This window comes from Cyprinodon tularosa, unplaced genomic scaffold (genome assembly GCF_016077235.1).
Source record: "Cyprinodon tularosa strain WSP-4 unplaced genomic scaffold, ASM1607723v1 ctg180, whole genome shotgun sequence".
Classification (NCBI taxonomy): Eukaryota; Metazoa; Chordata; class Actinopteri; order Cyprinodontiformes; family Cyprinodontidae; genus Cyprinodon; species Cyprinodon tularosa.
Genome location: NW_024038609.1, coordinates 674,053 through 697,379, shown reverse-complemented (window position 1 = coordinate 697,379; position 23,327 = coordinate 674,053). Strand labels below are relative to the sequence as shown.

Here is a 23,327-nt window from a genome sequence, read left to right as displayed (position 1 = left end):
TAAGTATAAATCCACAACATTAATGGGACATCCTACCTGGATGGGCATTGAACACAACAAGAGGATGAAGACATTGAGAAAAATATTTTTTTCTCCTCTCAGCCGACCAGAAGATGACCTGTGTGGAGAGGTGGATGTAAAGGGATTAGGGTCCCTGGGCTACAGACTGTTATTATTGTGCCTAAAATACGCAGTTTAGCCTATAGTAGATGATAGTCGGCCGAAACATCAGTTGGTAGGAATATTTTTCAAGGTCAGTTGAGACGTTGAAATCCTCCACCTGTGCGACCGCTGCATCCTAAAACTATCATCTCAGTGATCTCTCTCCACGCGTGTGTGAGAATATGGTTTATCGCCTCAGCCAATCCCAACCATGATCCCTCCCACCCCCCCTCAGTGGTTTTAGAGTATGGAAGTAAAGCTTTGGAAAGGTGTTTAGTTCATGGTTCAGGGTTTTAATCCTGCACTGAAGCAGACAGACAGACACCAGGACAGAAAAGCATAACAGAGTATAAATCATTCAAAGGTTTCCAAAAGTCTGTTCCAGCAGCACAAGGAGCTGGTTCTGGTAAAGCACTTCTTCTTCTTCTTTTTTTTCTACTAAAATGATAAATTATCAGAAGAATGTCTTTGATTATAAAAATAAAAACAATCTGTGAACACTAACTTCACTTAAACCAGTGATGGACTCCAGCAGCTGCTCCAGATGTTACAGACTCAGTTCCAGAGTTTACCTGAAGAGGGCGTTGTTCCTCTGACTACAGCAGGTCAATGTTTTTTTTAATATAAAATGTTTTGTTTTGAGTCGTTTCGACTCAAACATTCAGAGATGCAACGTTCTATGGGAGCACGGGGTTGGATCTGCAGAGCCAGGATCTGAACCCGAGCCAGGACCAGCCTTTGCTCCCAGCCTCTGGATCCAGAGAACCTCAGCAGGTCTTCATCTGGTCTCTCAAGGACGGTCCACGTCCTGATGTCGTCCAGCCTACATCAGGCTGCTCAGGTGACCTGAATGTCCCACCGAGTTCATCATCAGGGCCCTCTGGTCTAGAACCTCCCTCTCCCGGCCCAGTGCCGCCCGCTCCTGCTCCAGCAGGGCCCGTTCCTGCTCCACAGCCGTCCGCTCCCGGTCCAACCACAGCCGATCTGCCTGCATCGCCGCCCGCTCCCTCTCCACCGCAGCCCGGTCCTGATCCACCAGCTCCCGCTCTCTCTCCAGCGCCCCCCGCTCCCGCTCTAACACCTCCCACTCCTGCTCCAGTCCTCCCAGCGTCCCGCATGGCTCCTGAAAATCCGTGGAGGAGGAGGGCTGCTGGGGAGGAGGGAGGCGGGGCCTGTGTCTGGGGGCGGGCTCAGGGTGCAGGTCGTCATCCTCAGTAACGGGTTCGAGGAGGGGGGCGCTCCCCGCTAGCCGGCCCTCTATGGCGTCGTTCATCAGATGGAACCACGGCCAGGAGGAGGCGCCGTCTGCCAGGTTCTCCATCCCAGCAGGCGGGTACTTTAGGTCCTGAGGAGAAGGTGGGAATTCAGGGATTCGGCATTCCATCTGGAATCAGGAGTCATGGAAACACTGAAAGGAGGACAGAAACGGCTCACCTTATACTTCCGCTTCAGATTGTCCCACTTCTTGGCCATCTGGTAGGTGGAGACTTTTCCCTGCAGGCCGAGCTCCTTCAGGATGGCTCTGAGGAACCGGGACACAACATCATCATTAGGATCATCATCATGAACAGAGAGCTCGTCCAGAAGTCCTCCTGCTCACCTCCATGCAGCCTTGGCAGCGTTCCTTCTCCCGGTGAAGAGCATCTCGTTTGAAGCCCGTAGTTTGATCATCCTCCTGGTGTCCTGATCACTCACTAGAAAACACAGCAGAAGCACCTGCTTCTGTAACTGACACACTGCTGACCTTATCTGAGGTCCATCGGTTTTCCCTGTGAGTCATTGTGCTCCATTTATTTCCTCCTTCTTGAACATACAGGTGAGACGGATTCAGGACGGGATCAGATAAGATAAGCAGCTTATTTACATATTTTTTGTGGCAGAGCAAACCACCAGCTCATTTCAATTAGATCTGGCCTGACAAGAACCAGAGAAAATGGACCCAGTTGGTGCAGAAACCTCTGATTGAAAACTCTAAAATCATCAATAAATCCTGGTTTTCTGCTCTCTAGATATGCAGCCAAAGTCATCTTTAGCATAAATATGAGTAAAAATATATTTATGTAGAGACTTTTTATCAATGTGCTTATAAAACAATAGTTCATACGTTTTGGTGAAGAAGGGATTTTTGCTTCATATTCATTTGGGTAAACTAACCAACAGCGCCTCCTTCTGATGCAAAGTGGGCTGTACAATATGAAGATGAAATTATTTATTTGATACAAACAAATATTTGAAAATGAGCTGAAATAATTTTGTCCTTAAGATAAAAAAAGAAATTATATTAAGATATGCTTTGTATTAAAATACATTTTACCTTAGTCACGTGAAACTTGATGAAAACAGTTGAATTGTGGGTAAAAAAATATTAGAAGAACTGAACAAGAAAAACTGCAGTTTCCCCAGAAATAAATTGATTTAGTACTGAAACCGCTGATTATTTTTTACATGTCTTCATTTACTGAATAAAAATCATCTATGCTGTTTAATGGTTCATTTCAACACTTGTCAGTTCTGGCAGCTCACACTAGGTAGAGATAGATATGGAAATACACATGGAATATCACTATTTAGATTAAGATTATTCAGATATTTATCCAGAGTTCTGTCTGACATTTATAGATATAGATATAGTTAAAATATCCTTTTGCTAATTTTCAAAAATAAATACAGAATTAAAAAGAAGGCCACAAATGATAGTTTTTTTGACTTAGCTAGGCTTTAAAACCTGATTGAGGAAAAGCAAAAAAGAAGGGATGGATGGATGAAAGGTAGGAAGAGAGAAACGTGGGAATAAAGAAAAGACATGAGGAAGAAAAGGAGCAAGGACATAAGAATAAAGAAAGACAGCAGGTAGGAAGAACAAGTAGGGACCTAAGGACACAAGGAGGGAAGGAATGAGGGACCAAAGGATAGATGAGGAGGAATGAAGTGATGCGTAAAGAATCCAGGATTAAAGGTCCAGGAGGACGGATGTTTCTGCAGGGTCTTCAGCTCTTACTTTTATAGGACAGCTCTGAGGGCGTGGTGCACTCCTCTCCGCTGGCGTCGATGTAGGTGATGGTGCCGTCAGCCTCGCCGCTGTCTCCGCCCACCATGTTCTCCAGCTCCGACACGCCGCTCCGCTCCCCCATCAGACAGTCTCTGTCGGGGGGTGGGGACGACCCGAAGACGTTATCCTCCTCGCTGGACCAAACCGGCGTCACTTTGGGAGCTTTATCCGCCAGCCGTCCCTCCAGAGCGTCGCTCATCAGCTGGAACCAGGGCCAGGAGGCCGGGTTGGACAGAGCCTCCATCCCCCGAGGAGGAAACTTCAGGTCCTTCAGAGAGGAGACAGATTTTAACCCGGAGACAAACACTGAGTGGTTTAAAGAGCACGACAGTCTGATTCACAAGATCATGTATGATCTACAGACCAACAGACTTTCAGACGGTCTGGGATTAATAAAAAACACAGGAAGTTCATATCTACACTAAGATGCAGTCATGTTTTCTGAGGGATTTGAACAGCCAACCAATTACTAGGTGTAAGACAAGGCTGTAGCTTGGGCCCCTTCTTTGTTTGTTGTTTGTTTTTCTGCAGATGATATTCAGCTGTTCTTCTCCTTCAGGCATCTGAATTACTTTAGTGTTTAAACAGAAACAATGAAATATTAAAAAAAGAAAAGTGTCTTGATTCTGGTTTGGTCTCATCCAACCGCTGAGCCCAACCTGAGAAATGTAGCCGTTTTCTACTAAATGAAGGTCATTCAAAGCAACTTAACTGAAAACCTTTATAATAATTTGACAGAGATCTGAACTAAGGACAATGGTTCTATTTCATCCCTACTGACCGCCAGAGGGCGGTGCTGAAAGCACTGAATGTTCCCTTCGGGCATGCGCAGTTCGAGTAATTATACCAACAGAGTCACACCTGTGACACCGGATGACCACTCAGAAGCTATATAGCCTGGTGTCATCCTTTGCTCTGCTCCTTTTTTCTTCTCGCAAGCGGTTCGCTAACTTCCCCGTTGTCTGAAGCCCCTGTCTCTTGACCGGAGTTGCGGTTATTCTCCGCCCTCCCAGGGCTGCAACGGGTCGATTCTGAGGATTACGGAAGGTAAGTGAGTTGTTTGCTGGTGATGGTAGCGTCCGCGCCCCCTCTCCCGGCTCACGACTTTAGCTTTTTACCTACAGCTTCGTGCTGTTTTGTTTCGAACTGGTGACGGCAGCGTTTTCGCCCCTACTCCCAGTGTGAATAACTTCACTGCCGAAGTTATATACAGCTAACGTAGTTAGGTTCTTTAGTTTGTTGGTGTTATACCTGGTGACGGCAGCGGTTTTCGCCCCCTCTCCCAGTATATTCCCTACTTTTGCATCCTTTTTTTCACCGGTCTGCGCTGCTATAATTACTGACGGCCGCGTTTTTCGCCCCCTCTCCCAACCAAGTGTGGTCTACTTCGTTAGCCGAAGTTGGAGACGGCTAAAGTTGTTAGCCTTTTTTGGTTTGTTTGCAGCCTTCTTCATCGGTCTGCTTAGTTATAAATGGTGACGGCAGCGTTTTCGCCCCCTCTCCCAATATCAACCTTTTTTGCAGCCTTTTCGTTGGTCTGCTCTCTTAATTGGTGACGGCAGCGTTTATCGCTCCTACTCCCAACTTAAGTTGCCATACAGCTAACGTTGTTAGCTTTTTTTGTTTATTGCTTTTATACCTGGCGACGGTAGCGGTTCTCGCCCCCTCTCCCAGTATCGGCCGCCTTGTGTCCGCAGCCTCTCTTGTTTTATCCGCTATAATTGGTGACGGCAGCGTTGTTCGCTCCTACTCCCAACTTAAGTTTCCATACAGCTAACGTTGTTAGCTTTTTTGGTTTATTGGTTTTATACCTGGTGACGGTAGCGGTTCTCGCCCCCTCTCCCAATATCGGCTGCCTTGTGCTCGCAGCCTCTTTCGTTTCTCTGCTGTAATTGGTGACGGCTGCGTTTGCGCCCCCTCTCCCGATTTTCGATAACTTTCTGTTCTTTAAGCCTTGTCGGCCTTCGACATGGATGGCTCTCACAGCTGCATGGATTGTGGGGCTGCCCTGCAGGCAGAGGATGGCCACGACCTGTGCCCTACCTGCCTTGGACATGAGCACCTTTTGGAGGCGCTGTCTGAGAACCCCTGTATGAACTGCAGCTTTATGCCCCATGCAGTGAGGGTGGCCCGGTTGGCCCAGTTGTGCCCCCAGGAGGGCTCGGACCTTCCGCCCTCAGGGCAGGTGGTTCCCCCCAAGCGTTCTAAGCGCCGTGGTGGGACCACAGCATCTGTGCCCCTCCCCCGGAGGAAGCGGGCCAAACCTGACCAGGGCCTGTCCACAAGGGTGGAGCAGTTGTCAGCAGAGCTGGCAGAGATGAAGTCCTTGTTGCAGACACGGCAATCTGATCCCTCGCTCCCAGTGGTTGGGCTCTCTTCCCCACCAATGCCCGAGCTGGTTGTAGAGGATGACGTTATCTCTCTGGCTGCTTCCGCTTCTCATTTTAGAGATGAGGAGGAGGCAGGGTCCTCTCAAGCCTCTGAGGCTGGTTCATTTTCATCTCAGAGTAAGGTTGGAGAGGCCGGTGACGGTTCCATGCGGGAGGTCATGTCTATGGCCCTGAAGCAGCTGCAGCTGGAACTCCCACAAGGAGAGGCATCCAGCTCCGGCAGTGCTTTTTTCAGACGACTTTTTCAGATGACTGTCATCACAGACCCGGTGAAATCTCAGGCACTAGACCAGGAGCTTTCCGCCCTCCTGGGCAAGGGGGCAATCGAGTCTGTAGATCCTCTGCGGCAACCCAGAGGCTACTACTCCACATACTTCCTTGTGGCCAAGAAGACCGGCGGTTTTCGCCCCATTTTAGATCTAAGGGGACTGAATCGGTACCTGAAGGTCCTTCCCTTCCACATGCTCACCATAACAGAGGTCCTTCAGACCATTGTGGCGGGAGATTGGTTTACATCAGTAGATCTGACAGACGCCTACTTTCACGTGCCTATTGCGGCAGAACATCGCCGTTTTCTCAGGTTCGCCTATCGGGGGTGCCATTGGCAATTCCGGGTGCTCCCATTCGGGCTCTCCCTTTCCCCGAGGGTGTTAAGCAGCCCTCTCTCCTCTACAGGCCTCCGGAGTCAGGATTCTGCCATACCTGGACGATTGGCTTCTTTGTGCTCCCTCTCAGGTAGCTGCCTCTCGGGATACGTCCCAGCTTCTACTTCATGTGTCACTGTTAGGCCTCAAAGTCAACTTGGCAAAGAGTTGTCTTGTTCCATCTCAGACAACCACCTTTCTTGGGATGCATCTGGACTCTGCTACCATGATGGCCCGTCCATCTGTTCACAGGGTGGACGACATACTCCAGCTTGTCCGTCAATTCAGACTGGGCAGGGAGTTTCCCTACATCATCTTCCTGCGAATGCTGGGCAAACTGACATCAGTCACTCGTGTCGTGCCCTTAGGGCTGCTCCTTCTGCGTCCTTTGCAGCGATGGCTCAACAGCTTTCGCCTAGACGCCAGGCTGCACAGGCATCGCAGGCTAATGGTGACCAGGAGCTGCCTCCATGCCCTAGCTCCTTGGCGAGACGGGACCCTTTTGTCCAGTGGTGTTCCAATGGGGCTAGTAGTGTGTCGAAGGGAGGTGGTCACCACGGATGCCAGCCTCATGGGCTGGGGTGCCGTGTGGCAACACAGAGCTGTTCGGGGTCTCTGGGACCCAAGGGAGCGCACCGAACACATAAATGTGCTGGAGCTGCGGGCTGTGCACATGGCCCTCAGGTGCCTTCTGCCCCACCTAGAGGGAAGGCACGTGCTGATTCGGACAGACAACACCTCTGTTGTTTATCATATAAACCACCAAGGTGGCACCAGGTCAGCACGTCTCTTGAAGGTGTCGAGGGATCTCCTGGAATGGGCGTTTCCCCGTCTGTGTACCCTGCGCGCAGCGTATCTGCCAGGACGGCAGAACCAGGTTGCGGACTCTCTATCCCGCCAGGCACCTGCTCCGGGAGAGTGGTCTCTTCACCGCGACGCAGTGCGCATAATCTGGAACCTCTTTGGGCAGGCAGAGGTAGATCTGTTCGCCACAGAGGAGTCGACCCATTGCCCCCTCTGGTATTCCCTAACCGGGATGGCGGGCGCACTGGGCCAGGATGCACTGGCTCATCCATGGCCGCAGGTTCTCCTGTATGCCTTTCCACCCCTGTCACTGATTTGGCCGACTCTACGGAGGGTTCTCGAGCAGGGCCACAGAGTGTTGCTGGTAGCTCCGTTCTGGCCAGCGCGGCCGTGGTTCCCGCTGCTTTGGAGTCTATGTCACGGTACTCCATGGCGTCTTCCAGCAAGGAGGGATCTGCTGTCTCAGTTGGGGGGACAGATATGGCACCCCAACCCTCAACGTCTCCAGCTGTGGGCATGGCCCCTGGGAGGCTGACTGGGTGTTCAGACACTGTGAGACACACCGTATTGAGTGCTAGGGCTTCCTCCACTCGGCTGCAGTATGCTAACAGATGGCGCCTCTTTTCTCAGTGGTGCTCTGCCCACAATGAGAACCCAGTTTCCTGCTCGGTGCCCACTATTTTGGAGTTCCTCCAGTCTCTCCTTGATAAGGGCCGCTCTCCTTCGACCCTTAAAGTGTATGTTGCAGCAATTTCATGTCTTCACCGAACTGTTGACAACCGTACAGTGGGGCGCCATGAACTGGTTTCACTTTTTCTGCGTGGTGCTCGTAGGTTGTGCCAGCAGCCAGCCCCACGAGCCCCAGATTGGGATCTGCCGTTGGTTCTCACAGCTCTGTGCCACCCTCCATTCGAGCCTTTGGCACAAGCAGAACTCAAGTGGCTTTCCTGCAAGACTGCTTTCCTGATGGCTATCGTCTCAGCTAAGAGGGTCAGCGAGCTACATGCTCTGTCAGCCCTAGGTGTATCAGGTGGAATCCAGATGGCTCTGGTGTTACCCTGTGGCCTAATACTGCGTTTGTGCCTAAGGTGTTGTCTCCTTTTCACCGTAACCAGCCATTGCGGCTGGCTCGGTTTCAGCCTCAATCTGGTACAACTGAGAATGAGTCTGAGTTGTTGTGCCCAGTAAGAGCGTTGGAGGCATACATTGCAGCCACCGCCAATCTGAGATGCTCGGACCAGCTTTTCCTATGCTATGGGGGTCCAAGGTTAGGCTGTCCTCTTTCTAAACAGCGTCTGTCCCATTGGATTGTGAGTGTCATCTGCCACGCCTACGCTGCAGGTCACTGCTTCCTGCCAGTCGGTGTGAGAGCACATTCCACCAGGAGCGTCACCGCTTCCTGGGCTGCTTTGAGAGGGGTTCCGCTGGAAGCTATATGTGCTGCTGCTTCATGGGCTTCCCCAACCACCTTCACCAGGTTCTACAGTGTCAATGTGGCTGCCCCTCATCCCCTGGGTCAGGTCCTTTTACAAGGTTCTGCTGGGCCTCCTCTGTGAGGTATGTGCTCAGGATTCCTTGTGACATCGTTGGCATTAGTCATTCAGTGCTTTCAGCACCGCCCTCTGGCGGTCAGTAGGGATGAAATAGAACGAAAGTTACGTATGTAACTACGGTTCTATGAATCCCGGATGACCGCCAGAGCTTCTCTGTCACTCAGAATCCTTGCTTTTGCGAGAAGATTCTGTAGGAGCAGAGCAAAGGATGACACCAGGCTATATAGCTTCTGAGTGGTCATCCGGTGTCACAGGTGTGACTCTGTTGGTATAATTACTCGAACTGCGCATGCCCGAAGGGAACATTCAGTGCTTTCAGCACCGCCCTCTGGCGGTCATCCGGGATTCATAGAACCGTAGTTACATACGTAACTTTCGTTTTAAAACAGGAAGTGGAGATGGAAGTTCATGCCTCAATTTCCTTTGCTGTTCTAGTGCAACACTTTTTAAATTAATTAACAAAAATGCTCTTTTTTGCTCTCAAGTTTATCAAAAATAATTTTTCATTACAAAAAAAAACAGAGAAGCTCACCTGAATTAATTACAAAGTCTTTGCCTTTGTTGCCAAATCATTTAAGATTCCACAATAATATCCAGACTTTAAAACTACCAAAATATATTTGATCCTGATTAAATACGGCTACCCACAGCAAACCTTCATCCTAATAGAATTAGATCATCCTTTATGGGGCTAAATAGAAGCTAATACAATAAGCAGACATAACGGGTGTGGTGCCATCTGCTGGCAGTACCACAGAACTACCAGAGAGCTGCATGGCCACTACTTAGTGGAGCCCAGACACCCTGCAGTGACTGTTGATAAAGGGACAGTTTGGCGCATTGAGAACCAGCTGATATTTATGATATCTATATTTTTTTTTACTATATATACCAATTTATTTACTAACAAACTGAGTAAAAACAAAGCCTTAAACACAAAAATAACAGATAATACAAGAGCAGGACGGTAATCTTTCAGAAAATATTAGTGAAACCAGATTGAGCTCCTGGTGTATAGATTTATAAAATCTCAGAAAATGTGACACTTAACCTTCAGGTCTTTCATGATTCAGGCTCCTACCTATATAACCGAGTTGTTGGAGCCGCTATAGAACCAAATAAGCTAAATGTAAATCCCTTTATTGTCCCAAAATGTCTGAAATCTCTGCCATTTAACCCATCCCATTGGGAAGCAGTGGGCTGCCATTGTGTGGCGCCAAGGGAGCAGTGTGGGGTTAAGGGTCTTGCTCAGGGACCCAGAGTGCAGGCTGTGGGGATGGAACCGGGTACTTGCCACCTTCTCAGAGCACAAGCACACTGCTCTAAGCACTAGGTCAAAACTTCTGTTTAAATTCATGTTAAAACTTGTCTTTATTGAAGATATTTTAAACATTTCCTTTCATTAGTTTTAATGACCTTATTTAGGTTTTAATCACGCAGTTTGTGAGCTCTTTTGTTTGTATTTTATATTTCATCAATGATACAGTTTAATAAATATCAGTGTATGTGAAGATGCTTCATCAGAGCGGAGAACAAACCTTGAATTTGGTCTTCAGGTTGTCCCACTTCTTGGCCACCTGGTCTGGTGTTATCTTCCCAGTCAGACCCATCGCCCTCACAATTCCCCTGAAACAGAACCAGAACCAGAACCCAGATAGAAAACGTTAGACCGGAGGATCTGGGACTACCACTCTGTGAAGTTCAACAGGAAGCCTGCTGACCTCCAGGCGGGTTTGGCCGTGTTCCTCTTGCCGGTGAACAGAGCCTCGTTAGCAGCTCGCAGCTCAATCAGCCGTCTGGTGTCTTCCTCCGTTACTGTGGACATTCCCGGTTTGGCCAGTACAGAAACAGTCATCTGAGTGAACCCATCCATAGAAACACAACCTGATAAAAAGCCCCGCCTGGTTTCTGCTCTTCCTTACGTTTGTAGGTGAACTCGCCGCCCCGGTGCAGATCTCCCACAGCCGACGTCCCGTTCTTCTCCTCGTTATCCACCAACAGATCCATCTCGGACTCCGTCAGGAACTCTGCCATCCCCCCGCGGCTCCGCCGGGCCCGTTTTCTGGGCGTCTGCAGCAGAGGCTCACACTCCTCGTCTCCGTCCTCCACGATGGGAGCGAGGACGGGCGCGGCGTTGGCCAGTCGGCCCTCTATGGCGTCGTTCATCCGGTAGAACCAGGGCCAGGAACTCGGGTTAGTTTCCACACCGCGGGGCGGAAACTTCAGCTCCTGAAGAAGGCAGGTTATCATTTTCTGAGACTCTAATAAACCTCCTGTAGCCATAATCAGCCACTTCAGACATTTGCACGAATCAATCAGTATCTCAAAGCAAAGCATCTTCATCCGAACTGGGACTGAAGAATCAGATGTTTCCCTCCATTTGGACCAGGATCCTAAATCGATGAGGAGGTTCTGTATACGGTTCTGTTCTACATGAAAAATTGACAGACTGAGGCTAATTTAATCACCTCTGGAAAAGGAAGTGATCTACCTGTTCTTAAACCAAAACAGGAAAACATTCATTGGGCTTTAGCTACCGCTGTTTTTTGGGTCAAAGGTCACTTAAATGGGAAAGCTGTTGGTTCTCGTTGTGGGTTTCCACTTTGGTTTTTTTAACAGGTGACATCAAGTAACATTAAATCAAAAATCTTCCAGGAAATTACAACCAAATTAGACAAACTCTGAAAATCATTCATTGTTCTTCAACACTAAAGCCCCGCCTACATGGAGGCGGAGCTTCAGTATGTAATCTTTTAGGTTATGTGTTGACACAGATCAATTCATTGATCGGTTTTATGGATTAATAAATTTTTCTGTTTATGAGGACATTGTTTTGAGAATTCAGGATTTCTTTCAAACAATGAGCCACTTGGGCTTCCATAGCTCAAATCGAGCCTTTTCCGAAACGATTCCTAAAGCTCATTTAATGAACCGGATCCATTTATGGTTCATCGGGTGCAAATGAGCCGATGGTAGAGATCGAGCTCCCAGTATTGATCCTGTTTGAAGCTAATCCACCAATAAGTAAAATGATGTCAACTATCTTTTTATACGGAAGCGTATTGATTCAGTAAAGAAAAAAAAAAAATCAGACAACTTATCTCATAATTATGGGAACGTATTCTGTAATTGGATCGTATCTCTTAATTATGAGAAAAGGTCTCATAATAACAAGATACTGATCTCGTAAATATGAGATCGTATCTCGTAATTATGAGAAAAGATGAGATCAGCTGTGTAATTTTTTTTCTTTGGTGAATGAAATACGCTTCCGTATCTTTTAACCTTCAATAAACCAGCAGGTGTATTTCTATCTATAGAAATATGTCTGGAGGCGTTTTACTTACTGGGTGTATTATCTGTTGATTTGTTCAATGCTGACCAAAGATATATCCTACGAGTATTACTACTCATTGCAAAAAAAAAAACATTACTGTTAATGGGAAGAAGGTGAAATCTCCAACTGTAACTGAATGGAAACAGAGACTAAAACAGATTAATTTGATTAAAAAAAAAAATGACTGCTTCAATATAACTGAAAACTGACATTTTTAAATCATTTTTAAACTAAAGGGTTCATAATGAAGGAAGAAGAGGGGGAAAAAATAACATGGAAATCTGTTTGAACTGTGTGGGTGCTTTGTATGTTTTTTTATGTATTTTATGTCACTAAATTTCTGTATATTATTGTACCAAGTGTACCATGTTTGCTGAAATGTGAAGAATATTAATTTCATGTACAGAATCTCTTTATTATCATTATTCTTGTTGTTTTCATTTGTCTCCGATAATATTCTTTTTGTATTGATCTGTAAAAAATAAAAATAAAAATTGTGCCTGGACCTCATTTTAAAAAGGCGATAAAACTACGGTTCATATTCAGTTACATGAACCAACAGAAAACCGTTATATGAGATTTACTGACATGTTTTCACCAAAATAAATTAACCTGTGGAGCATTAACTTTCCAGGTCATAAAACAGTTTAATGTTCAGGTAAGAAGATGTTTCCCCTGATTCCAGTACAGACATTTTAATATAGAAAACAAGTCAAGTGTCGCTAAGTTTAGGTAGCAGGTGCTTCTCTTCCCTCCGATCAGGAGTTTGGTCTTTGTGAGGTTTAAACTCCTCAGCATCAGAGGCCGTTGACCTACCTTGTACCTCCTCTTCAGGTTGTCCCACTTCTTGGCCAGCTGTTCTGTGGTCAGTCTCCCCTGCAGGCCCAGCTCATACAGGATGGCTCTGCAGAGCGAAAAACAGAAGCTGCTGCTTTACAGAGCTGTGGTCAGCAGACCTGACCTCAGGTCTGACCCGTGTTTAAAGGAAAAGTCTGCTCATATTCAGAATTCACTCTATAATTACTTTAATTATAAAATTATAACATACTGTTCAATAAACAATGAGTTTTTTTCATTAAGAGTAATTTTTATTTGAATGTACAGGAGGCATCCATGTTTGTCAGAGAACACTACTGCCACCTACAGGTTTGTGACGTCACGGTGTGTGAGAAAGTCCCAATGCTGATCTGGTGTTTGTCACAACTCGCTATTATACAAGTCATCTTAAAAAACATTCTTCTTTCCAATGTTGGCCGAATCCATTCTCGGTCAAGTTTATCCCAAGCGAGGGTCGGTGCTGGTGCCCATCTCCAGCTGTGTGCGGGCAAGAGGCGGGGAACACCCTGGACAGGTTGCCAGTCCATCGCAGGGCAACAGGGCATCACAGAACAAACAACCATTCACGCACACACTCACACCTAAGGAGAATTTAGAGGAACCAAATTAACCTGACCTGGACTGTGGGAGGAAGCCAGAGTACCCGGAGAGTACCTACGCATGCACAGGGAGAACAGGCAAACTACATGCAGAAAGACCTTGGGCAGGGAATCAAACCCAGAACCTTCTTGCTGCAAAGCAGTAGTGCTACCCACTGCGCCACTTAATGAACCCATCTGTGGATCATGAATCAGAAAGGTGAAATAACTTTTTTTTCTTCACTTTCACCCATTGTATTCCAACTGCCATGCAGGCGGGCATTGTCAGTTTCACTATAGCTCTGGTGAATTTCAATGGTGAAGTTCTCTTGAAATCTTCAATAACTGTTGTTGATTGCAGATGTGTCTGGTAGTTCCCAGTGATTTTGCTTGTAAAGCGGGGAGAATGGCGCTAGGCTCACCACACCGTGACGTCACTACTGGAAGATGTCAGGAGTGAGATGTTACTATATTTGGGAAAAAATGGCTGCAAACATATTAGTTTTAGGTATAAATAAGGATCCATTGATTATTCCTGGCTGACCAGACTTTTCCTTTAAGCATCAGTAATCCACTGTTACAATAATAAAAGCAATCAAAACTCATCAACCCTTAAGATCTAATAGATTTCTGCATCCCCCCCTCATCAGAACATTTTCTGATTCTCAGGTAGAGTAACATCCTGCTTGTTATTTGAGGAGGATCAGAGGAAGCTTTGTGCCTCTTTGACTCATTTTCAGTGTAGAAACAGAGAGAGTGACTGCAGGAGCTGCCTGCTGCTGCATGACAAGCTGCTCAAACTGATCACCTGTCTGATCTGAAGGGCAAAGGGGGGAGTGGCCAAATAAACTATTTAAATTTGATTCTCTAACAATGCAGGAAAAGTTGCTTGATTTATTGCTTCTTTTGAAAAAAAGATCTCAGTATCTGCAGATCAAGCCTGATCTCTGATATATTCAAGCATTCAGGTGAAGTCCTTCTGATTTACCCAAAGAATAAAAACTTCCTCTGATCTCCTTGAACTTCTGCTGAACTCAGATGAGTTTAAACTGTGAAGAGCTGCTGAAATGGTTCAGAGTCTCCTCCGATGGTTTCTGAAGGGAGCCTCACCTCCAGGCTGGTTTGGCCGAGTGCTTCCTGCCTGTGAACAGGCCTTCGTTCGCAGCCCGCAGTTTGATCATCTGCTCCGTCTCTGCCTCGCTCACTGTGGAACACAACAGGGGTCATTTCAGGCCAGCAGGGACACACACAGAGGGAAGATCAGGAAGCACCCTCTGGTTTCAGGTAGGACCACCTACTTTTGTACGTGCACTCCGTAATCCTCCTCCATCCCATGGGGATGCCTCCGCAGGGCGGGGGCTCGTTCACCGGCTCGTCTTCCCCCTCCGGCTCTCCTGCCACCGTCTCATCCATCTCCGTCTTGATGAGGAACTCCAGGATGTCCGTGTTCTCCTGGTTCTGACAGGGCTGACAGTCGGGGTGTTGGGCTGCGCTGCCGGGACTGTCCGGACACAGAACCAGGCTGCTGTTAAACAGGCGGCCCTGCATGGCTTCATCCATGATGTGGAACCAGGGCCAGGACTCCACCACGGCCCCCAGCTGCTCCTGGCCCTGGTAGGGCTGCTTCAGGTCCTGAAAGAGGAACACGGTGACTCCAACAGGCTCCGGGTAGAAATATTTACTGCAGGCTGGATTAAATAATCCAGAGGTCTGGTTAGAAGTGGGAGGTCTCTGCATTAATATTCGGTTTACATTCTTCCATAAAGGGCTGCAAGACATTAACCTGACTCCGCCAGGTGGATTTGCTCCGCATATCCATCTGGAAACCTTCCGTTGAAGTAATTTTGGGAAGGGGCAAAAATACTGGTTAGCTGATTGGCCTATGTTGGTGATAGACGGGCCAAATAAACCAATCAGATCAACGAAGCATATGACGTACTAACAGAGCGACGACGAAGAGGAGCCAATTAATAGATCAAACTCTTGCTGAAACCAGTCGGGAGAAGAGCAAAAACATCTTTTCCTCTGAGAAAAGCCTCCAGAGCAGTGTTTTGCTCTTCTTTCAGTGAAGAAATACGCTGTAATTCTGATAAAACTTGCTCGATAGCCACGCTAACGCTAGTTTCATTGGCTGAAGCCGCCATGTTCTTTAGACTGAACTGTCGCGCTTCTCGTTGCGTCACACCTCAACCCGCCTCAAAGCCAACGCTGATTGGGCGTTCGTTTGGTGAACGGCTCCAAATTTTCTTTAACGGAGAGTCTCCAGACTGATCTGCGAGTGAAACCTTGAAAGACATTAGATCAACAATAAATATGTAATTTTACCGCATAGCTTAGTGACGACGACACGAACAGCTAATAAACTGATGACTGAAAGGTGTTTCTTCCTTTGGATTCATAGAAACATGAAGCCCAGATGGGAGCCGTCTATTCACCTACTGGAAAAAGCAATACATTAAGTTTCTAGTGCAAAGCTGCCTATTTATCTAAAGCAGGGGTCAGGAGATGGTTTTCACAATCATTGTGATGTAATCCTGTCATATATACAGAGCCACAATATATCCTGTCCCATGAAATAAGTAGATGACACCTTCATTAATGGTGACAAACCATCGATCAGCATTAACATTAATTTGATTATTTTAATCATATTGGTTCGATAAGTAAAACTGGGACGATATTAACATCTGATGTTTAGTTACATCTAGTTTCTAGATTGCAGGAGCGAGCAGACTGGGGCAGGAATGAAGAGGCTGGATGTTCACAGAAAACTGATTGGAAGGAAGAAATGTGGTGGAAAAAGGAGCGACAGTTCATGGGCTGAGCACCAGGCCTGGGCTACTGATGAGTATTCCTCCAGCAACGTCAGAACCGTGTCACTGGGCCTGAGGAGGAAAGAACTGCAGCCTTTTAGCTAAAAATGCTAGCTTACTAAAGAAATGACAAATAGTACGCCCTGTTTTTGGAATGTTTTCCCGAGAAACTTTCCTCAAATATTCAAAATTTCACAAGCAGCAGATGCTGGATTTGGAAAAATAGATTAAAATAGAATATTTTGTTGCTTGGCATACCTTATCAACCAATCAGAGAAGCTGATCTAGGAGCTGGCAGGGAGACGGACACAGAGCTGCTGATGAAGGGTGCTGTCATCACTCCACTGAAACTGTTTATTAACGCCTAAATTAACTTAAAATGTCCAAACCTTTAACTTTTATTTTATTATCTACTTTTATTTACTGAAATTACACTTTTTATATATGGTATTAAACCCAGCCACTCACATCTCTCTGTGTGCATCAGGTAAACCTACCATTTTATTCCACCGTATATTTCTGTGTAAGACACCTATTAATCTTGAATAATCATCTAGGGCTGCAAATTACGATTATTTTGCAAATCGATTATCCATTTTTTTGTTGTTGAATCGATTAATAATCAAATAGCAATGGTTCACTGGTTCAATTTTTACGAAATCGAACCAGTGAAACTAAAACTCTTCACCTTGAGGAGTTCTGGATAGAGCATATTGACAGAGGAAAATGTTTTTTTAGTATATTTCAGCTTTAAAGATGTGATAAACCAAGATGTACGCCATATGAAATATTCCTAGCCAAAAGCAGGAAGAACCGGACCACTGAGGACAGTCCGGTTCTGTTTTCAGATGAAAGTAAAGTGTGGGTTTCATCTGGAGATCGACCCTGCTTGGAGCAATAAAGGGTTAAAGATGGTTTTGTGCCGTGAGATCTGCCGGTTCTGGTCGTCTGGGTTTTCTGGAATCCTCAGTCATTGCAGCAGTCTACTAGAACATTCTAGAAACCTTCAGATGTTGGTTTTATTGTTGGTAGGATTTAAACCAAAGGCTGGTCCAATGACCCTCATTCTTTTTCAGGAATGATCAGCAAAATCAGCTCAAGAGGAAAATGAGAGACACCAGAACCAACATTAAAGAGGCTGTGATTAGAGCAGCCTGGGCTTTAATTGGACCTCATCAGAACCACAGGCTGGACTGGATCAACAGGATTTATTGGCCATCAAACTCCTCAGAAGAAAACATTTCCAGAGACCCTGATTTTGGGTTTTGTTCACCTAATCAATGGATCAATATTTCACTCTAAATGAAACAGATCTATAAAATAACCCGTTTAGCTTCTGAAACAAGCGGCGGGAAATATTCCACTTTTATAGATGAGCCATTTCAGTGTTCCTGAGAGGGGAGGGATGTTTTCTACTCCGGCCAAAACCTGGACTCACCAGCACATGTTTCAGGAAGAGCTGACATGAGGAAGGAAAGACAGGAAGGACAGAACTGAGATAAGGCAGAAAAAAGAAGCAGGAAATTACAGGAGAAAAGATGGAAGAAAGACAGGAAATGAGGAAGTAGAGCAGGGCTGGAGGTAGAACGAACCAAAAGGAGAGAAGGAAACAAAGGAAGGTCACAAGGAGGGAGGGGGGGAGCAAGAACCTAAAGGACATGAGTGATAAAGGAAAGGAGAGAAGATCACAGGACACGAGGAAGAAAGAAAGGCAGGAAGTGGTGACGCAGCTTCCCCTCCCCATCAGACAGAGGCAGAGAAAACAACGTCTGGAAATCTCCACTAATCCTCCAGACTGATCCAGAACGCTGAACATCAAACTGGTTCAGGAAGAAACTCCGACCGATTTCAACATCTAAAAAAAGAACCTCTGCAGACCCGGTTCAGACGGACCAAAACCTGGTGGCACAGCTGCCTGAACCCCGCTGGTCATTCTCCAAACGGCGTGAAGGAGATTTATATTCCATTTGTCCATAAGGGTCTACCGATAAAAAGCAATCAAGCATATTTGTAATAAAAACATTCCATGAGGAGAAAATGTTTTTTACCATCAGAAAAGTTAAATTCTTATAGCTAATGCTAACCGTCTTGCTACTTACCCTAGCTTCAAAAGAGGCCTTTTTTTCTAGTTAGGTTTGTCAGGTCCTTTTTCTGCCATTGATGCTCCAGTTTACACAAGAGTGAACAAATTGCTTTTTTTTTTTTCTTTTTTTTTTTTACGCCACTAGTGGCTCGTTTCTTGGACAGTAGGCTAAAAGGAAAGAGAGTATGAGAGAGGAGGAGAGACATGCGGCAAAGGACCACAGGCTGGATTCGAACCTGTACGATGGTACATGGGTCGTGCGCTAATAACTGAACCACCTGCACTCCCACTGCTAGCCAAGAAGCGTATGAGTTACATTTGGAGCCCACATAAATAACATCATTGCGGCATGTACGCAGAATGTTTGTAGCCAATCCACTCTCAACATTAGGCAAAGTGGATTGGCTAATGTTTAGTAGGCCCCACCACAATCAGAGTTAATAGATTTTGATGGGATTTGTTGTGTTCTGGGCTTTAGTCGATTTAAAACGGTGACTGGTCAGACACCAGTTTGTCACCATTCAACTTCACCTTTAAGTTTTTCTTCTCTTTGTGCTAAAAGTCTGAGTTTGTAGTTTATTCCTTGGACTAGATGACAAAGGAGGTAAAACCTCTCTGGTTGGAGACACAATGTTGTGGGAAAACCTTCATTGACTCAGCGGGAATCCCCGACTTTTAATGTCCAGGAATTTGAAAGGTTTTGAACTTCTGGGCGCCATCATTCTGTTTCCACCCACCTTGTATTTGGTCCGCAGGTTGTCCCATTTTTTGGCTATCTGGTCGGCCGTCAGCTTCCCTTCCAGACCCAGACCCTTCAGGATGGTGCTGAGGAACGACAGAAACGACACCAGATTGTGGAGTTTAGGGCCTCGGCATGTGAGGGAGGATAGAAACAGGAAGCAGCATCAGATGGAGGCGACCAGGCAGCCAATGAGCAAATGTTCAACAGGAGGGTTTAAAATAAGAACTCTGGATTCTGTGTTTTTTACTCATATGTAATCAGTTTATATCCATCATTAAACTCAAGGTTTCCAGTTTCATCGACGACCACAATCCCATGAATAAACTGTTGAAGAGTCTCAGCCATCCAGGTCATAGTCATTCCAAAAAAAAAGGAAACGGCATTGCGGGCTAACAAACGAAGCCAAACGACTTCCCTCCCAAAGGGGTGGAGCCTGTTTCATCTGTTTCAATTTGCATGTTTTCAAAATAAAAACAAGGCTTTGTTGGGCTGCTGTATAAAACCTCGAACTCATCACTATTCCTGACATTTTGAATTGAGAAAGCTTCCTGGATGGGAAGCAAAACATCTTCAAACTTGGATAAAAAGTCCAGTGGATTGTTTTTTTTATTTCCTTTTTTTTGGAATGCCCATGAATAAACCTAAAATTACGGATTGAATCTGATGTGTGGCAGAGTTTTTTTTTTTAAAAGAAAGTGATTTTTATCCAAAATCTGTCAATCTTTAGCTGCAAACCATCCGTTAGTGTTATTCCCTCTGATTCCTCATGAATCCAATAGGATCCTGGACCACTGAGAAATGCAATGATATGAAACTTGGGCTGATATCCATATCAAACATCATTAGCTGATAAATTATATTTACTATACTTCCCTACCCTTTGGACACAATCAAAAAAACATAGATTTTTTTTGAAAACCACAGAGCGTCAACAGCTAGGATGCACAGTTCATTCCACCCAATTCTGTTTTTTACTGATTCGGTGCAACCGAAGGAACCTTCGGATAACACTTGTTTCTAGTAGGACTGGTCTCTGACGGACATATTTTTAACTCACACAAGAGCCTCTAAAAAAGTGAAACCAGTAAGAAAATAATTAGCTATTTTTTTTATAAAAAGAAAGTGGTGCTAAGATAAAAACACCCACTTGCTTATTTAATTCTGTCTAAATCCAATGTTTTGAGATGATCGGATGTAAAATAACTTCATTGAGGCCGTTTTGCTAATGCTAAGTCCTAAAGAGATAAAAAAAAACAGCCTTCAAGAAGGATTTTTCTTCAGTAAAGACCGGTTGTTTTGCATTGTTTATTTCAATTATCTTTATGAATTAAATTAAAACTGATGTAAATGTCAGTTTTCTTACTGAGCTCTCTGTACATCATTATACCTGGTTTGCAAATCCCTGCTTTACTGTAAAAATGTCCATAGCTCTTTATTTATTCCCCTGGTGCACAGTTTTTATATTTTTAAAGCACTTTACAGTACAGTATTTTATTGTTTATCTTTTAACTCTTCATGTTGTTCTTGTACATTTTTCTAAGGTCCGATTTTTTTTTATTTTCTATTCCATTCAATCTGCACCAAGGTAAATGTTATTTGCTGTTAGAAGGTCAAAGATGTGACGTGTTCTTATTTCCTCCAGATAAAATCTGCGTATTACAGTGTTATTACTGTGTGACTTTTAAGTATACGTTTACTGTTATAGCTGCTGTTGCAAATTTGCTACATTTTTGCTTCCAATTAAAGACAAAACACACTAAATTATTTTATATCATTATGTATAAATGCAGACATCCAGGAGTCAAGCCTTCATAATCCTGCTTCAGCATCAAAACCGACCGATGATCAACAAAAAAACTAAATGCTTCTTCCTAAATCACACATTGTTGTTTATATCGGCCCGGTTTCATTCATGAACAGATATGCGTTTAAGATGGATCAACATCGGCACCGATGATAACAAATCGTTATCATCACTTTGTGTCGGACCATCTGGGTCACAGGAAGGGAAGACAGCAGGAAGTGAGAAGCAATGTTAATGGAGATGAAGGAGCTTCCTGGACTTCCAGGAAGCTTTACTTCCTGCTCCTCCAGGTTCAAAAAGAGTGACGGAGTATTAGGGCATCGCTAGAGATTTTTCTCTTTCTTCTATTTCGAGAATAAAGTCGTAAAATTACGAGAATAAAGTCCCAACGAGAATATTCACAAAATTACGTGAATAAAGTCGTAACATTACGAGAATAAAGTCGTAAGATTACGAGAATAAAGTCGTAACATTACGAGAATAAAGTCGTAACATTACGAGAATAAAGTCGTAACATTACGAGAATAAAGTTGTAACATTACGAGAATAAAGTTGTAAGATTACGAGAATAAAGTTGTAAGATTACGAGAATAAAGTCGTAACATTACGAGAATAAAGTCGTAAGATTACGAGAATAAAGTCGTAACATTACGAGAATAAAGTCGTAAGATTACGAGAATAAAGTCGTAACATTACGAGAATAAAGTCGTAAGATTACGAGAATAAAGTCGTAAGATTACGAGAATAAAGTCATAACATTACGAGAATAAAGTCGTAACATTACGAGAATAAAGTTGTAAGATTACGAGAATAAAGTCGTAACATTATGAGAATAAAGTTGTAAGATTACGAGAATAAAGTCGTAACATTACAAGAATAAAGTCGTAAGATGAGAATAAAGTCGTAAAATTACGAGAAAAAAGTTGTGATATAACGACAATAAAGTCGTAATATTATGAGAATAAATTTGTGATATTACGAGAAAGAAGTCACAACGGGAATAGTCACAAAATTCTAAGAACAATGTCTTAAAATTACGACAAACAAGTTGTATTTAATTACAACTCCTACAAGAAGCACTTTCTTCCCTAAAATGAGGAATGTTGAGCATCATGTGAAGTTATGCTTTGGCTCTGGTTTGACAAATGAGGAAATGTTTTAGCAGCAGCATCAAATTGAGCAGCAGGTCAAAGTGAACTCAGGTTGCTGATTGGTGGAGCTGGTCGGCCGTTATATGCTGGTCAGAGCTCCAAGCTTTATTTCTGAAACATGTCGTTGTATGATGACTTCCATTTCGTAATGTTACGACTTCATTCTCGTAAAGTTACAACTTTATTCTCAGAATAGAAAATAAAATAAATCTCTAGCCTGGCCCTAATACTCAAACATCAGATGTATGTTTGCAGTTCTTCAGGTTAAAAACAGCAGAACCAGCTGATCAGGTTCAATAAAGTCCAGATGAGTCCAGGTCAGTCCATCATTCAGTGTCCATGAAACCCAGAACACTTAACCTGCCTTACCCGAACCAAAGACCGGAACCTTCCAAACCTTAAACTGGAACACAGAACCAAAGCCAGCTGAGATGTTTCCTCGGAGAGTCTGGACCAAATGAAACTGGATCAGGTCAACTTCTTCAACCCAAACACACCTCAGAACTCTGACCCAACCAGAACCAACCAGCCTGGGAGCTTCAGCCGGTCCAACATGGTCTAACCCTGAGGCTGCTTCTCACCTCCAGGCGATCTTAGCAGAGTTCCTCTTCCCAGTGAACAGAACCTCGTTTGAGGCCCGGAACTGGATCAGCCTCTTCACGTCCTCCTCCGTCACTGCAGGTTAGAGGTCACAGGGAAATCAGCGGCTCAGCACAACTGGGTCACAGTTCAGCACGTACTCACTTTTGTAGGAGCCCTCCTGGAGGTTCGGCTGGAGGCTGGGCTCCAGGTTCGGTTGGAGGCTGGGCTCCATGGTGATCATGGGAAGGCAGGGACTCGTTCTGCTGTTCGGACTCGTTTTTAACAAGTTAGCTCATCCTTTAGTCCGGTTCGTTCAGCACCGGAGCGCTTCGTCCATCCAGCAGGCTGGGTTCGGTTCGGCAGAACTTCGATCAATTACACCGTTAGATTAGCTGCCCCGGCTAATACTACACAGTTAACAGAACCGAGCCTCCTATCTAACTGCCAGTCCTCATATATTCAGCTAGAACAGTGTCTGATATTTCCAGAACCTACTGACACCGACACCGAATCGAACAGAACCATAAACAAACCCGATAGAGGAGCAGAAGCTAGCTAGCTGCTGCAGCTGCTGGAGAAGGAGCGCTCGATAACCCCACCCCGAACAACCCTCTACTCACGTGACCCGAAAAGGCGGAGTCAATTTGTTTTTTATTATTATTTTTTTATTGAAGAATCAAAATATTACAAGTCATATTAAAACAATTATACAAAATTGTAAATTATCTTAAGAAGCTGAGCAGAGTATGTATAATATAACAAATAGAATCATACAGAGAACCTATATACAATTAGAAA

The 23,327-nt window shown here is 44.9% G+C and overlaps 1 protein-coding gene across 1 annotated transcript; it reads right to left on the bottom strand.

Moving 5' to 3' along the window:
- Window positions 1-434: 434 nt before the first annotated feature.
- On the bottom strand, window positions 435-23,140 carry LOC119781645. Its single transcript, XM_038282189.1, has 13 exons — window positions 22,692-23,140; window positions 22,529-22,622; window positions 18,988-19,075; window positions 14,653-14,986; window positions 14,465-14,558; window positions 12,756-12,843; window positions 10,525-10,831; window positions 10,324-10,417; window positions 10,141-10,228; window positions 3,161-3,479; window positions 1,763-1,856; window positions 1,597-1,684; window positions 435-1,507 (listed from the first exon to the last, which is right to left on the bottom strand). Exons 1-13 carry the CDS (start codon window positions 22,768-22,770, stop codon window positions 986-988), a joined length of 2,289 nt encoding a protein of 762 aa, XP_038138117.1. The 5' UTR covers window positions 22,771-23,140; the 3' UTR covers window positions 435-985.
- Window positions 23,141-23,327: the final 187 nt, after the last annotated feature.